The 16,137-nt window shown below is 41.4% G+C and overlaps 3 protein-coding genes across 5 annotated transcripts; 2 read left to right on the top strand and 1 right to left on the bottom strand.

The window, feature by feature from the left end:
* Positions 1 to 1,101: 1,101 nt before the first annotated feature.
* Positions 1,102 to 5,868, top strand: LOC143329486 (uncharacterized). Of its 2 annotated transcripts, XM_076745396.1 has the most exons (6): positions 1,114 to 1,412; positions 2,527 to 2,709; positions 2,793 to 3,050; positions 3,884 to 3,982; positions 4,212 to 4,229; positions 5,051 to 5,868. In XM_076745396.1, exons 1-6 carry the CDS (start codon positions 1,346 to 1,348, stop codon positions 5,134 to 5,136), a joined length of 711 nt encoding a protein of 236 aa, XP_076601511.1. In that variant the 5' UTR covers positions 1,114 to 1,345; the 3' UTR covers positions 5,137 to 5,868. The 2 variants fall into 2 exon arrangements, with proteins under 2 accessions (XP_076601512.1, XP_076601511.1); XM_076745397.1 differs by lacking the exon at positions 4,212 to 4,229 and having other exon boundaries at positions 1,102 to 1,412; positions 3,884 to 3,986.
* Positions 5,869 to 7,431: 1,563 nt separating this feature from the next.
* Positions 7,432 to 11,047, top strand: cdc20 (cell division cycle 20 homolog). 2 transcript variants are annotated; one of them, XM_076745493.1, is made up of 11 exons: positions 7,432 to 7,496; positions 7,936 to 8,138; positions 8,236 to 8,378; positions 8,471 to 8,567; positions 8,664 to 8,789; positions 8,971 to 9,167; positions 9,287 to 9,381; positions 9,478 to 9,715; positions 9,906 to 10,031; positions 10,322 to 10,439; positions 10,532 to 11,047. In XM_076745493.1, exons 2-11 carry the CDS (start codon positions 7,958 to 7,960, stop codon positions 10,708 to 10,710), a joined length of 1,500 nt encoding a protein of 499 aa, XP_076601608.1. In that variant the 5' UTR covers positions 7,432 to 7,496; positions 7,936 to 7,957; the 3' UTR covers positions 10,711 to 11,047. The 2 variants fall into 2 exon arrangements, with proteins under 2 accessions (XP_076601608.1, XP_076601607.1); XM_076745492.1 differs by having other exon boundaries at positions 9,287 to 9,715; positions 10,532 to 10,830.
* Positions 11,048 to 12,453: 1,406 nt separating this feature from the next.
* Positions 12,454 to 15,824, bottom strand: elovl1a (ELOVL fatty acid elongase 1a). Its single transcript, XM_076745184.1, has 8 exons — positions 15,519 to 15,824; positions 14,741 to 14,833; positions 14,323 to 14,513; positions 14,148 to 14,228; positions 13,949 to 14,005; positions 13,755 to 13,860; positions 13,392 to 13,531; positions 12,454 to 13,304 (listed from the first exon to the last, which is right to left on the bottom strand). The coding sequence occupies exons 2-8, from the start codon at positions 14,799 to 14,801 to the stop codon at positions 12,996 to 12,998; spliced, it is 945 nt and encodes a 314-aa protein (XP_076601299.1). The 5' UTR covers positions 14,802 to 14,833; positions 15,519 to 15,824; the 3' UTR covers positions 12,454 to 12,995.
* Between the last annotated feature and the right edge of the window lie 313 nt (positions 15,825 to 16,137).

Genomic DNA, 16,137 nt, shown 5'->3' with positions numbered 1-16,137 from the left:
TTACTTTTTACACTCAGTTTGACACCATGGACTGCTCAGAGGATTGCAAGGCTTGGACCCGAACCAGTTCGCCTACAAGGCCAGACGGGGCACTGAGGATGTAGTAGAGTGTCTCCTCCATCCCCTCCTACAACACCTCAGTTGCAAGCTACCACGAAAGGAACTGTTCTTCAACTCCTCCAGCACACGAAGGTCAGTCTCTAACCCCACCCACACCCCCGTCAGCATCAACGGCAGAGTTGTTGAAATGGTGGAGAGCCACAAATATCTCGGTATCACCCTGGACAATAAACACAACTTTGAACAACACACAGCTGACATTCATAAACACTGCCATCACACACTCTCCCGCATGTTCACACACGTTCAAGCCCAAACCACGACTGATCCACCCCTGTGGTTGACAGTTGGAGAGGCGTTCTTTGCATGAAATTCTGCACTATTTTTTCTCCAAACACACCTTTGCTCAGAGCAGCCAAAAAGTTCTATTTCAACTTCATCAGTCCACAGGAGATGTTTCCAGAATGCATCAGGCTTGTTTAGTGACACTGAATTTTGTGGGGAGTGAAAACACCTGTTGAGTGCAAGGTAGTCCCTTTGAGGAGCCAATGGCTGCTGATTGTTGGGTTTGAGGAGTCAAGAGTATTTCCAAAGCTTTGAAATCCGGCACTGATGGCTGTGAACAGGCCATAGCATGATGAAGCTGGTCAAAGTTATAAATTGCCAAAACATTTTTAGGATGCTTTCCTTTTTTCCTCTCTAAAATTCATCCAAAAAATGATGCACAAGTCTTGTTAAAATGTTGAAGTGGATGTTTCCTGACTTTGGGAGTTCACCTTCCACTCACTGACTGCTCACAGTGCCCTCTGCGAGCCGCTGTAAGTGAAAGCTCTGGACTTCTCCTCCACTGAACACGACTAAAGCCACTGCAGGGGGGCCTCCTCAACGCTCGACATTGATTGGACTAACTCTTAACACCTGTTACAGGAAGTTAGGGAAACCGGTTAAGTTTTGGCATCGTTTGACTCCCGGGTGCTTGTCTGTAACGTCGCAGAGCGGAACCCTGATAGACAGGACACCATATTAGCCAATCAGAAGCCACTACTTCATCGAAGCGAAACCGAAGTGAGCCTCACAGGGAGCGGAGGAGAGCTGCGTCTCAGTGTGTGGCCGTGTCGTACAGGTTTTAAAGGTTTCGGCTGTTGTCGGGGATGTGTTCTTAGAGCAGCGGTTACGCTTAAATGGCTTAAAACAATCCCTGCTATCTTTAGCTCTGGAGAGTTTTGTCTTCCCCGGACGGTTGAACGGTGCTGCATTCAAAGTCGAGAACGGGAGACGCCAGAGAATGCAGTTTTTTGGCATTCTTGCGCTCATGTTGTGCGACTTGTCGCTGAGTTTGCCTGTTCCAGTCGGTAAGAAGCTTGTCTCGTTGCTTTGCATTGCTTTTCAGGAATAAACTAATAGATTACACAAAGAAAAAAGTTAACAAGCGCGTAACTTTACCCGTATTAACTTTTTACTGTGGACTTTAAATGATTCAGTTCGATAAGATTCGTGCTTTTGATTGCGGTGCTTTAACTCCTCCACAGTTCACAGGACAGCAGGTTATGGTTGCACGGACTGACAGAGGCATCATGTAGCTACACCTGCAGTGTCAACAGAAAAGCCCTGCAGTGAATCCTGCCTTTGAGAAATTTAGTGCTCACTTTTAGTGGACAGTCAGAGAGGCGCTGCTTCCTGTGAGCTTATTTAGTTAGTGTTTGCGTTAGACTGGGTTGCATTTCATTGACAGTTTAATGCATGAAACAGTCAGTAAATCAGTCCCTGTCTGACAGTGCCAGCAAAAACTGACAGTAATCATAGTAATGAAAAGATTTCTTGTAGGCCTCCTGTTTTGAATTGCATTAAATTGGACAGCTTTACCTCATAAAACTCAGTGCAAACTACTTTTATTGTGTTACAAATGCAATGACTGATTACTTAACAGATTAAAAATTCACCATGCACATTGCATTTAAAGTGCAACTTGAAGCGGGATTGCAACATTCAGGTGACGTCATGTGAGAGCCTTTGTCATTTAAAAAACAGTCAGCAGAGCGAGCACCTTTACTTTCAGTTTTACAATTAGAATTTACTCATCCAAGCAGGGTTGAATCAACGGCAAGTGGACTTGGTTGCAGAAACCTGAAAACGTTTCGCCTCTCAGCCTCTTTTATGAGTTTGTGCAACCAAGTCCAGTTGCCCTTGATTCAACCTTTCTTGGATAACCATGACCTGGACGACTGACAATCATCACAGATATCATTTGGTTATGTTTTGCAAAGTAAAATCTTAATGTAATCAAACATTTTGGCTGTTACTACTCTTACTTAAGGATTTTGAGTGTTTTCTGTTACATTTTTAGCTTCTTTTGCATCTCCTGTGACATTACATGAAAACATTTTAAAAAGGCGACTTTAACTGTGATATTTTAAGCCTACTTTCACTTTTGTTCTTTATGCATGTATTTTGGTTGCCTCCCATTAGATACCATCATCGTGCAGGTCCAGCAGCTGGGAGTGGTGGGTGCTCAGCGGGTTGTTGACCAGGTCCTTCTCAATGGAGTCTCTCTTGCAGGCATAAGCCAGGAAATTGACAGCATCGTCCAAACCATGTCAGCTGACACACTCCTTCCAACTCATATCAGTGTCAACCAGACTACAGTACTGAGTGAGCAATCATTCACGTGCCAGTAATGAACTATAAGGCCTGTGGAAAATGACAGTGTTAATGACCTTTATCTCAATCCCTAGGAAACCACACTGTCCTTCGTTCTCGCGAATGCATACTGGAGGGCTCTCAGCTGCGCTGGGCCGACCGTGTGTTCTGTGATGGGAAGGTCTATCTGACTCTGGACCACAATGACACGTGGACAGCCCACATACCGCAAGCACTGCCCCTCAAAGTGCTCTGGGACCAGGAGGCACAGCGCACAAGGATGGAGAGGATCCGCCTTCAGGAGGGATGCATCAAGCTAATGAGAGTACTGAAGCTCTCTGAGGAGCAGTCAGGTAGATGTTCTGTCAGGCTTTTGAGAACAAAACTTTTAACAGTCATCAAGCTTTTATGGTTGATATATTAAAAAAAACAAGGACAATTGTCCTGCAGCTCTTTAGTGAACATGCTTCTTTCTCCTCTCCTCTTTTATTTCCAGAGTAATGCTGATCATTTATTCACAGACATTTGGCAACAAATGCAGTGCATCCTGTGTTGTTGGTAGTTGCTGAGCTCTGAGGGAAACTGAAAGTAATCCAGTTGTCTTTGCAACAGAGGCACCAACAGTAACACCATTTGTTGTACTTTAGCAATAACTATAATGGTATATTGGAGCAAACAGCACAGTACAAAATCATCAATCACATCATGAAAAAGAACTTTACAGTAACTCCCTCCCTCATGGCATCTTGAGTTTAGCCTTCACATGTCTTTGCTCGCTGCTTGTCCTGACTTGTCTGCCTGTGATGTGAATGATCATGTGCCTTATCGTAAGACAGGACCATTCTACATTCTTCATTCACTGGTATTCTCACCACAATGTCAGTGATAGCAAATGAACATAATGGCAGCATTAGATGATACCTGTTCTGGGTCCATAGCAGCCTAGCAGAGGGAAAACAGGCCAGAATCCTGCTGGTGGCTGTGGCTTGTGGAGGCAGCTGATGGCATTTGACTGAGTCATGTGACGCAATGGCTGCGAAAAAGTGAAAGGGTTGTTCTAAATTAAAACATCAGCTTGCTCTTGCGATTGCAGCAATCCACATCCATATACAGTACCCACATGTTTGATAGTGACCAGTTTTATTGACATGCAGTCAGGTTACTCATTATTGGACTGTTTTCTTAGTTCCAGGGACTCCTTTGCCTCAGTTTCTGATCCCTGTCTTGGCCTTCATGGTGTTTACCGGACTAACCATGATCAGCTTCCTCCTCTCCAAAAAGCTGGGTGAGTATACAAGATTTTTACTTTCCATTTGGATAATGTTGTACAGCCTTTAATCACAGTTACGTAGTTAAAAGCAGCTTGAAAAGCAGAAAAATGATTTCTTTTACAGTGGAAAACAGCAGAAATTTTCAAAAGTGTCCTGTCACATGATCTTGGTATGGAGTCTCATACTCACGAGGAAATATAAAACATAGTCATGTGTTTTGTCTTTCTCACTCTCTCTGCTTAGGTTTGAGGCACCCTGGAGGTAAGACAACAACAATCTGCTTTTCTCTCAGGTCTCTGTAGACTGCAGATGCCTCAGTTAACGGTCACGGGTGAATAGTGCTAGAGAGTTAAATATTAAATGATCTGAAAATCCCTGCGTCATGGTTCACTCTGTGGTGCTGTATGTACAGGATGACCTCACTTTTATTATTCTGAATATGACTGCAATTGCCAGGTCAGGTCAGGTCAGATCAAAAATACAGTTTGATTCCAAAAACATTGGGATGCTGCGTAAAACATAAATAAAACAGAATATGATCATTTGCTAATCATTTTTGATGATACAGAGACAATATATTTAATGTTTTACCTCATCAGCTTCATTTATTTTTGTAAATATCTGCTTATTCTGAATTTGATGGCACCAAACAGGTTTGGACAGGAGCAACTAAAGCTAAGGAAAGTTGTGGAATGTTCCAAAAACACCTGTTTGGAACATTCCACAGGCAAACAGGTTCACTGGTAACAGGTGATCATGGCTGGGTATGACAGCAGCATCCTGGAAAGGCTCAGTCGTTCACAAGCGAGGATGGAGCGAGATTCACCACTGTGAAAACATGATTGGATCAAGGATGTTAGTACATGGGCTCAGGAACACTTTGGTAAACACAGTTTGTTTGCAAATGAAAGCACTCTTTTTCTGTACGTTCTACACAGCGTCCCAACTGTTCTGGAATCAGGGTTGTAACTCAGTTAATGCTCATAAGAATTCTATTCAAAGTGAGATGCAATAATCTTGAACCGTGAGTTTGTTTTTTTTCTGGCATGAATTTCAGCCCAATCTGTGCTCTTCCATTTCAGGTGTTATTGGCTCAGTTATACATTACCCTAACGACATGACTGAAATGACTCCAGAGATAAAAGACAGTGGTTACCGCACCTTGTAATGCAAAGCTCCAGCTGATCAACAGGCTCATGTTTGCGCTTTGCTCTCCATTTCTACTGCTGAATGTCCTCTTGATGATTTAGCATGTTTCCTTCTGTGAATGGAGAGCGTGCCCCATGAATGAAACCAAACCTTTGCTACAGAACCAACAGCCCACAGTATGAAACCTGTGTGTTCTGGATTTCAAACCATGCTATTTTATGCACTTTAATGCATCTATCACACTTTACACTGCTGTTCTTATTGCATATGCTTTTAAAACTTGTGCATTCATGCTCATACACAAAGAAATGTAAATATGTTCACTGCCTGCAGGAATGTACAAGCTTCTTTTTGCACAATTAATAACTGTGGAGCGGATTTTCACCAATCCTAAATTCTGGACTAAGCTATTCCTTTCAACAATTCATGTTCAAAAATGTTCTGTTCCAATCATGCACAGTATTTAAGTTCAAACAGACAATATCAAAAATGGCCTTATAGTCTGTAGATAAAGCCCTGCTGAAATCAAGTGTTTTGTTTTGCTACTGATAGTGAAACTCTGCCAAACACTGGATGGACTGAGCATGTTTATCCAAAGAGTCAGACGGTCAGGCTGTTGTTGGTTGGTTTGAGATACCGTCCTTATGGGTGAATATATTTCTTTGTGATGCTGTACATTTTTGTGTTTGTTTTTCCCTACTGTTCATGAAAAATTTGCAGAAAATGTTCAATTAAAGATACTTTTATGGCACATTTGTTCCATATTGTGCAATTCCTTTTTTTTTTTTTTTTTTTTTTTTTTCACTAAGCATCAGGTTACCAAAATCTGGTATTAGAACATCTGATTTAAGGAAAAATTCCCTTGGATTTCTGGACAGTTAACTGATGCTTTGGTATCTCACACATCTAATTAAAAGGAATATCTAAGGCAAAGCACTTGATCCAAACAGTTTCACTATTGTCTAAAGTAGTTTTTGTAAATACTGTTGTAGTCTGCCTCAGAATACTGATGATGGCTCATAACCTATGGAAGAAGTGTAGGACATTTACACCTCATCAGTGATAATTGAGTTTCAAATATGCTTTTATGATGGTTTAAAAGTTTTAACATTTGAAGCTCATTTCCATAATTATAACTGCAGAGGAAAAAAAGGGGAAAGAATACCAGTATGGTCATTTTCTCAATGGATACAAGCAGCAATTTATCTTGAATGCAAGCAACAAGAGCTGTATCAGCTGCAGCCTCAGATTATACTCTTGTTTTTTGAGCACATATAGTCCTTAAAGACACCAACACATTAAAATCCATGTGATGTTCTTGGATGAGCTTTAATCAGAGACAGAATGTTCCCACTGAGCTGCTGTGCGAGTCTGTGTAGAGCCAGTGTGCCGATGCTGCCTCTCCCAAGATAATTGTGTCAGATTAAACTTTTAAAGCCAAGATTAAGGAACAATGGAGTGCTCACTTAAGTTTAGTAAAAACCTGCTGAGAATGAATGGTGTCAGTCTAATTTATTTTCAGGAACTTGCTGCAAAGTGGATGTTTATTCACACAGACATCAGGTTATACATTGCATATCTCTTCAGTCTATTCAGTATATTAGTAAATCATTCTGATTATATTTATTAAAAATAATCTCCAAAATATAGCTCTAGTTATATCTTTTTGGGCTTTGATGATTTAGCATTTAAGTACACCATCTATATAATGTATGAGGTGAGATCTTCATCTAATTGATCAATAATTTAATCCCATTAATCTGATTAATACACATACAATTGATCAGGTAATTGCTTCTAATCAAAGAACAGAGACACAAATGCTTTCTTAGCCTTGATAATGTCTCTGATTTTAGCATAATTGTGGCAAGAACATTTAATTTCAATCAACTACATTCAAATTAGGGCGAGTAAAGGACAACAGAGAATCAAAGTCACTCTCCCTAATGTCTCAAAAAAAAAGAAAAGAAAAAGAAATAAAGGAAATGAAATAGGAGCATGATGTTTTTACCACTGATCAGCTGTGATTGCCTCAACCATTTACTGGTTATCTGTTGTTTTCCCTGTGTTTTATTTTTTCACATACGTAAATCGCAGCCCTATCGTCTTTTGGCCAATAGATGGCGATAGACTTTTGAAGACGAGGATTGTTTTCACGCGTTGATCTGTCCGGAAGTACCCTCCACCAATCACAGAGACGCATTCGTAAACGTTACCATAGAAATGCTGTGGCGAGAACGGCCGCTTCTTGAATGAACCAATCGCAGGAGCGCTTTCAGACATTTAAACCGTGTGGCGTCATTTCACCAAATTCAAAAAGAGAAAGAAGCAAGCGAGAGGCCAAAGGTGCTGCAGTGTGTTCCACGTTTTCTTGAAGAGGTGAGGTTATATTGTTTCTGTTGAAGCTGTAAAAACATTTCTGATTCAGCTTGTCAGCGGTGTTTTTTCTTTGTTTCTGACACAGTCGAAAATGTAGCAGTTATGCTAAGTTATGTGCGTTTAATTACGGTTAACACAAATGCTAACTTGAGCTCATTTACTTACGGTTAACACTAATGCTAACTTGTGCACGTTTACTTTTAGCGTCGTTACACCTAGCTATAGTAACAACGTAGCTGGGGTACTGCAAAATAGTTTTAACTTGTGTGAAACGGCTTTTCTAGCTCACATCAGGCGATTAAATAACGTTAACGTCAGTGATCCTAGAGTTAGCATTGGTCGCCTTGCTAACCGACCCTAAACGGTAATGTTAGCCAGTGAAGTTATTGTTGCACATCAGGTGGACGTTTATTTTGTTCTTCTTCGCCCTGATCTATAGGTCGTGTGAAAAACGGGACAACATGGCGCAGTTTGGTTTTGAGAACGACATCCACAGTATCTTGAAGCTGGATATGCCCATCATAAACGCTCCCATGGCGAGGTGGCAGAGGAAGGCCAGCTCAACAAACACATCCGGTTTGTCACCTGGCAAAGCTGCCAATGTGTCGCTGAGTTCATCAAAAACGCCCAACAAAACACCAGGTAATGTGTGCCCAATATATTCATGCATGGCTTAACACAGCTCTGTGGTTACCTCTGCAAATGCTCACCAGTGGGGTGTTTATTTATTGTATTATAGGGAAAAATAAAAAGCAAACACCCTCCAAGATGGGCGGCGACCGCTTCATTCCCATCAGAAACAGCAAACAAATGGATGTGGCGAGTTTCTTACTCACAAAAGAGAATGAGCCCGTGGACACAAACAAGATGGCAGTAACAACAGTAAGATATTTTGATACACATTCCCTCATGATCCTTTTTGTAAATTATGGATTTTATTGATTGACACTAGCATATCAATGTCTTTTTTAAAGGAAAACCAGAAAGCCTGGTCTATGTCACTAAATGGATACAACATTGAAGATGCAAAGATCCTGCACCTTGGAGGGAAGCCGCTGAATGCTCCAGAGGGTACGGATGTTTGTGTGCAGACGTAGTGCTTGGCAATGATATCACAAGAATCTAAAAATTGTGGATTTTTAACAAGTTATAATCTCAAATTTATAGGATATCAAAACAACTTGAAGGTCCTCTACAGTCAGGCTACAACTCCTGCCTCTGTCAAAAAGACAAGATACATATCTTCAGCTCCTGACAGAATCTTGGATGCTCCCGAGCTTCGAAATGATTTTTGTAAGTTTTGCGCTTAAGATCCTTTTCCTAATAATGACAACGTGTTACTATTATTCAGAACTTACCACATCTTGGGTTCACTGAGGGTGGATATTGATCAATATGAACCTGACATTAGTAACACAAAACATAAAGACTGTATTCATGGATGTATTTACGCAAACATTCCTCTTTTTTCCAGATTTGAATCTGCTTGACTGGAGCAGTCGAAATGTTATCGCTGTGGCTCTTCATAACAGTGTTTACTTGTGGGACGCCACTCAAGGAGACATCATTCTTCTGATGAAGTTGGAGCGTGAGGAGGACTACATCTGCTCACTGTCCTGGACCAAAGAGGGAAGCTACCTTGCTGTCGGCACCAGTGACTGCAAAGTTCAGGTCAGTGTGCTCATGAACACACCACCTCAGTTCTTAAGAACGCATGGCACTCAAAATACTGCTTTCTGTATATATAAATACTTTTTTTTTTTCTAAATGTTATGTTTTTGTTTTCTTAGTTGTGGGATGTTGAAATGCAGAAGCGTTTACGCAGCATGGCCAGCCATACATCTCGAGTTGGCAGCCTGAGCTGGAATGACCACGTTCTTTCCAGGTACAGCTGCTTTCTTGTCTCTGATGCAAAATACAAATCTTACAATTTCAGTGGTGTGGTTGTTGGACTCGCACGTAATATTTCTCCCTCTCATAGTGGCTCGCGATCAGGACATATCCACCATCACGATGTGAGGGTGGCAGACCATCACATCGCCACAATCAGTGGTCACTCACAGGAGGTGTGTGGGCTGAAGTGGTCCCCCGATGGGCGATACCTGGCCAGTGGAGGCAATGACAACTTGGTGTGTGTATGGCCCCGGGTGCAGGAGGGCAGTGCCAGCAACAGCAGCCAGGTGGTCCGCTGCTGGAGTGAACATCAAGGAGCTGTCAAGGTGAGTAGCATCATACTTGAACTAACAAGCAAAAACTTCCAAAAATCCAGGAAAAGATTTTTTTTTCTAATTATTACATATATTGAACATTTTTAAAATTGCCTGGATAATGTGTAAATGCTTCTCATTAAGCTTCTGCTATAAAATGTGTAAAGTTTGAAACTCACTTTTGGATGTGTTTTCATACTAGGCGTTGGCCTGGTGTCCATGGCAGACAAATATCCTTGCATCTGGAGGTGGCACTAGTGACCGTCACATCCGCATCTGGAATGTAAACAGTGGATCCTGTATCAGTTCTCTTGACACTCAGTCCCAGGTAAATACACACTTCTAGAACGTTATTCTCAATCAGAAATGTCCAAGCTAGAGTAGGTAAGTGGTTTTAGAAGCATTTTTTTTATTATACTTGTTGAAATTATCCTTATATCCCGACAAGAATCAATAAATCAAATGCTCTAACAAAAAAGAGAAATCCGGTTACTCTGGCTGTTGCAGGCCTGTGATAAGCCCATCCAATCAAAAACTTTCCCAACTCCAGCTCTAATTTATTTCATTTTGAGGTCACAGCATGGGTCTCTTCTCAAATCACACGTTTTTACTTTTCAGATCTCGTCACTGGTGTTTGCACCCAACTACAAGGAGCTGGTCTCTGGCCATGGATATGCCCACAACAATGTCGCTATCTGGAAGTACCCGTCTCTCACGAAGGTCTCAGAGCTCAACGGTAAGTACACTTTGCTTCGAATGAAACATCTGGTGAACTGGAAACCGCTGTACTTCATGCTGATCTAAACGCATTCATGCTTTTTATTTTAGGCCACGAGGACCGAGTTCTCAGTCTGATTCTGAGCCCAGACTGCTCTACCATTGCGACTGTTGCTGGAGACGAGACTATCCGTCTGTGGAACAGCTTCGAGCTGGATCCTGTTAAGAAGAAGGCCAAAGAAAGGATGGCCAAATCGACTAGCAGTGTCATTCATCAGTCAATCAGATAATTTGTCTTGACTTTTTAGGTTGTTTTTAATCTATGATAAAATGCATTATTTGTATTTGGAATGACCTGTTTTATTGAATGTACAATAAAGATTTACACACAGTGGTTTAGCCTAAACTGGCAACTGTACTCCTCCAGTTGGTGTAATGGTTTGTTAGTCTCAATTGTTTATACAGGTCTAATGCGGTTAAGTACAAGGGTTGAGTGTTAGCTTTTCAGCAATGCTTTTTTTTTTTTTTTTTTTTTTTTTTAAATAGTATTTATAACCTTACTTGGCTTTTATTGTATAATTGGGCTACATTGTATACTTTATACAATGAATAAATGGTTTATTTACCACATGCGGTTCTGTCAGTTAATTGGCATGTATTCGTTCTGCCATGTTGCGAGCCCTAGGGCGAAGACGTGTCATTTGATAAGATCAACTCGTAAGTGACGTGTAATGATGGCCATTTTAGTTTAATCTCCATTAGTGATTTAACACCTACCAAACCAACAGAAGAATAAAAATATCTGGGTCATGATCTCATTGCCGTGTCACAAGAAACTTCAGCTTAAACTCCACCTGTAGTTTAATCTTGAACCTGATTGCTGTGCCCTGTAGAAATCCTCCTGTAGAGGTCACTGTGTCTTTAGATCCACCAACGACCATGTCTCCTTTGGCATGCCACTATTCACTGAAACATTTTACAGCAGGTTATACTGGCTGAGACAGAACCTACAATATATGGTTTGACTGTTCCTACTTTGTCTGAGTGTGATGGCCTGGCAAAATGAAGATGAAGAAGATCCTGATTCATGCGCAGTCACACAGCAACCAGACCAGTTTGTCTGAATACAAACTATTTTAAGACAAAGGTGGAATATCACTGAACATTTGTCATCAGTAATGAATGCAGACAGTTAGCAGTGTATTCAAGACGGAGGGAGAGTCAGTCCTGGTTTTCACTCTCAGCTCACCATCAAACCATGAAACTATCATGATTATGATCATGAAAGCTTGGGAACCTCTGCTTTACAGGAATGACAGGAGCTAATTTACTTATATGTTACTGGCAGTAAGAGGATAAAGAAGTGCACAAGCCCGTTCCTGTTTGTGTCTTTATTTTCTTTATAGCTACAGGTGTATGTGTTCCTGTGTAAAAGAAACGTCAATCTGATTATTCATTCTTTAGGTAAGTTATTTGAAAACAAATTGACAAAACATTGAAAGAGTTTTTATTTCTGTTTAAGGCAGAAACAGGTTAATCTACTGAACATTGTGCAGGTTAATCAGAACATAAACAGCTCCTGGACACGCCTGAACATCTATTCTCATTTTTGTGGCAAATGTCAAATCATTTTTTTCTAAGGGTCGCAGTGCTTCAAAACTAGAATATCCCTCCTATGTCATCAGTGCACATGTGTAATCACCAACAGCAGTAAAAACACTGGTAGGTTTATCAACCAATATATACATTCTGCAGTGATATTCAGAAACAGCCATCCACAGCATACCTTTTATTCAGTTCGTAGAAAGCACTTTCTTTCGATTAACTTCATGCACAGTGTGCTGAGACAACAGATTATACAGTGTTTCAAAACTGGATTCATATGGATGAACATGCATAGCAGTGTATGTCACTACCTAAATTGCAAAAATGCAAAATGCATCAATACTGTAATATACAGTATAACTTTCCACAATTGTTGAAATTGAAAAATAGAGGTGTGGTATGTTTTTTTTGTTTAGTTTTTTTTTTTAACAAAGCGCACACCTTGAGTGCTTTCCAAATGACACAGACCTTTATCTAAAAATTATTTTATTTCAAAAGATAAATAAAAACAAAGAAAAAACTAAAAATTTGACATTTACAGTGAAATTTTGTCGCAGTTATTTTTACGTGCCAGCCCTTAGTGGAAACTGTGCGATACTCCCAAGCAACAAAGCCACGCCAGCTCTACAGTAGGCAGTGTAAGTCAAGCTTGTGTGAGTCAAGCCTGAGTTGACAAATACTATCAGTGAGCAAATGAGCACCAAATATATTCATACAGTGTTCATCACAGTTAATAGTTTCGCAACAATTAACAAAGAGTGTGGCAAGTAGCGATCATCGGCAAAACGAAACATGCCATTCATATCCCAACAAGTGTGCATAGGAAAATCCAAGCTTATACAGAAATTATGAAATTTAGAAGTAGCATATTGAAATCTGTGGCGTTCCAACATGCTTCTAGGTGTGAATGATGAATGACATGTTCTAAGTAGCTCTAAAGAGCATCCTTCTCCTTTCCGGAGTCCCCAAGTTAGATTTCTTTTACTTTGCCTGGGAGCACTTTGCCGTTGGTGTGGTGGTGTGAATTCCCATTCTCCAAGTGTTTCCCATTGGCCACCACGGTGATCGATGTACTGGTTGAGCCATTCAGTTTTGACTTGTCCTCTGTGGCAGGGAGCCGCTTGCCCTTTATGTAGGCCTGTATCCAAAAGTTGGAGAAGAGGAAGAAGAAGAAGACGCCGTACATCCAAATGAGGTGGATCCAAAGGGGAACCTGGTAGTCGCACTTTTCCATGAAGTAGTACTGGCTGATGTGGATGGACACCAGCACAAACTGCGTCTGTAATACAACATATTGTTATTAAAAATCTAGCCCAGGTCCACAGAAAAATCAAATATTCATTTCATTACAAAAAAAACAACGTACAAGCTGGATGGCAGTCATGTACTTCTTCCACCACAGGTATTTCTGGAAGCGAGGTCCTGCAGCAGAGAGTCCGTAGTAGGAGTACATGATAACGTGAACGGTTGCATTCACCATGGCATGGAAGGAGCCCATTCCTCCATCTTAAGAGGGGAAAAACACACAGGAAATGACACGTCTTTAGATATCTATATTCAACTGTACAGTGATCTCCTCAATTCATTGTTTTGGCCTGATGCTTTCATTTCTTCAGATGCAAAGTAGTTCAACGACTGTGAAGATTCAGTCGTCATGTCTAGAAACGCTTGGCGATGCACAATGTGCGTGTGACATATAGAGTGTTTTATCATGCTGAGTAAATCTCACCAGGGGTCATGTTGACGCCCCACCACCATGACCAGGGCATGACGGAGTGATGGAAGACGTGGAGAAAAGTGATCTGGCTTTGTTTCTTCCTCAGCACGAAGAATACCTCAAACAAAGCAGAGCAAGCTAAAGTGAACACGCACAGAAGACAGTTTAAACAGTCGCAATGATTTTAAAGCTGAAAACACCCTTACTGTGTCGAGGAGTTCAATGAATTTTGAAATATAAAACAACCAAGCCACTCGAACCATCTGGGGGAAGGAAGAGAAGAGAAGTGCTGTTAAGTCAAATGTCTGACTCTGGACAGTCATCTTTATCTATGTTTTTAACAACACGACAGAGAGTGAGAGCTCCTCTGCTCTGAGGCAAATGACGAACAATTTACAGGCTTACCCGGAGAGACCGTGGGCTATTTGAGGTGTCAATAAGGTCACATCTCCACGTGTAGGTGGTGGCCCATCCAGACATCATGAACTAGGTGTCAAAAACACATCAGCAACTGTTGTTAACATTGCACAAGCACTCTGGTTCACGGAGAAAGAGGGGTCAGCGAATGACTGGATACTACCTCATACACTATGTAGCCGTTTAGTAAAACCATGCTGAGGTTGTAGACGATCATGGCTGTGTTGAGATGGAAAGGCTTGCGGTTTGCCATCAGGCGAGGTCCAACGTACAGTGCAAAGAAGACATAGGCCAACAGGATGGAGGTCATCTGTAGCGGGCCCTGCATCAGCGGGTAGTCTTTGACTCGAGCATCTGGTGGAGAACAAAAACACACACTCCTCACTGTCTCAGCATGTTGGTAATTGACACACACACAGAGATATCTGGGAGGGTTGAAGGTTAATGCAGTTTATACCCACTTTTGGGCAGATTCATGCTGTAGGTTAAGCAAAACAAGAGCAAACTCTTACACAGCATTCAGCAGATACTTATTCAGAATTCAGATGTGTAAATACAGGGAAAGGGACAAAGACACTTACCAGTTCTGGACTGAAGAGAACTGTAGAAATTTAACAGGTTTGATATAGCTTCTCGCAGCATGGTGACTGCTTGCTTCCTGTCCGATCGAACCACTGAAAAAAAAATAGAAAAAGACAAAGCGTCCAGGAGATGAAGCCGAGCTGAAAGAGAGGTTGGTCGGGCAGGTGAGCTACAAAGCGACCTGTCCACCTACTTCCCCACCAACTGAACAAACAGGAGACAGCTGCACGGGCTCATCAAACACCCCTGAGCGCCCCTGTGTACAACCTTTGAAAAAGCACACAGAGAAATCTGCACTCAGGGCTCACCTTCACTGCCTACTCCAAAGTTTAGCCTGTGAGCTAAAAATGATTCAAATGCTTCTTTCAAAAAAGAGCTTTAATTTGTTTAGTGAGCCGCAAGAAAACAATGCTTCAGAATAAATATCTGAATGTTTTACAAAGGGCTGTGAAACATCTGAGTTCTGCTGTCAGTCTAAATACAATGAAATATTCTCTAGCTGACTAACAGAGCAAGTCAAACAGGTGAGGCAAAGAACTTGGCCCTTGCAGCCAGCCTAGCCTGAGCTACCATGATATGAGTTCATCAGGGATTTCCAGGGAGTGAAACTGCAGAACAGACAAAAGAACTTTTTTTTTTTTTTTTTTTTTAAACCACAGAAATCTTAGCGTACCATGACATGACAAAAGTCCCCAGTCAGTAAAGATTATCACATGAGCAGCCCAAATGCTACATGATCTCTGAAAGGGCTAAAATACTTGCTGCTAAGTGACTCACCCGCTGAGCGAAAGTCCTCAGCACTCACTCCTGTTTGTGAGGAAGGCAGCTGCACAGCCGGGGCAGGCAGCAGTCAATCCAGAGGATCCAACAGACCAGCAGCACCGGGGAGAGTGATCAGGTGAAAACCAGGTTCATTCAAAGCTGTTCCGTGGGTTTGTCCAGCTGTCCTCAAATGTCTATGATTTTTCCTGCAATTCCAACAAGAGCTGAAAGCCTCACTAACAAATGAGAGGGAGGTGAGTAAAAGTTAGAGGCCAGCTTTGTGGTAAATACAGGACTGGTATCATTCAACTCAATTTAAACCCCAAGGCACTACTACAGACCTTGCTGGTTTCAGGACCACACCCTGTTTCAACGCTTAGCTCCACCTTCCTATCCTCACTTAGCCTGTTTGTGATTGGACTGTCGCATCAATGGTGCTTAGGCCATATGGTCAGAGAGCTCAAGGTCCTTGTTAAAGAAAGCAACACCCAGGGGTGACTGACTCCACTGCAGGCTATGAAAACCGATTATTAAGCATGAGGATGATTTTTTTTTTTTAATGTGAGAGACTAAACCAATATGAGACAGTTATTTAGTAAAAAGGTAGAATTTAAAATTGAATATGTGAGTAGAT

The sequence above is a fragment of the Chaetodon auriga genome, chromosome 12 (assembly GCF_051107435.1).
Source record: "Chaetodon auriga isolate fChaAug3 chromosome 12, fChaAug3.hap1, whole genome shotgun sequence".
NCBI classification, from domain to species: domain Eukaryota; kingdom Metazoa; phylum Chordata; class Actinopteri; order Chaetodontiformes; family Chaetodontidae; genus Chaetodon; species Chaetodon auriga.
This window is presented reverse-complemented; position numbering and strand designations above follow the sequence as displayed.

Coding starts and splice junctions, on each gene's coding strand:
- cdc20 (XM_076745492.1), top strand. CDS start 7,958: ATGGCGCAGTTTGGTTTTGAGAACGACATCCACAGTATCTTGAAGCTG. Junction 8,790..8,970: donor CGAGCTTCGAAATGATTTTT/GTAAGTTTTGCG, acceptor TCTTTTTTCCAG/ATTTGAATCTGCTTGACTGG. Junction 10,032..10,321: donor CTCTTGACACTCAGTCCCAG/GTAAATACACAC, acceptor TTTACTTTTCAG/ATCTCGTCACTGGTGTTTGC.
- LOC143329486 (XM_076745396.1), top strand. CDS start 1,346: ATGCAGTTTTTTGGCATTCTTGCGCTCATGTTGTGCGACTTGTCGCTG. Junction 1,413..2,526: donor GAGTTTGCCTGTTCCAGTCG/GTAAGAAGCTTG, acceptor GCCTCCCATTAG/ATACCATCATCGTGCAGGTC. Junction 2,710..2,792: donor CAACCAGACTACAGTACTGA/GTGAGCAATCAT, acceptor CTCAATCCCTAG/GAAACCACACTGTCCTTCGT.
- elovl1a (XM_076745184.1), bottom strand. CDS start 14,801: ATGCTGCGAGAAGCTATATCAAACCTGTTAAATTTCTACAGTTCTCTT. Junction 14,229..14,322: donor ACGGCTACATAGTGTATGAG/GTAGTATCCAGT, acceptor TTTGACACCTAG/TTCATGATGTCTGGATGGGC. Junction 13,305..13,391: donor ACATGACTGCCATCCAGCTT/GTACGTTGTTTT, acceptor GTTGTATTACAG/ACGCAGTTTGTGCTGGTGTC.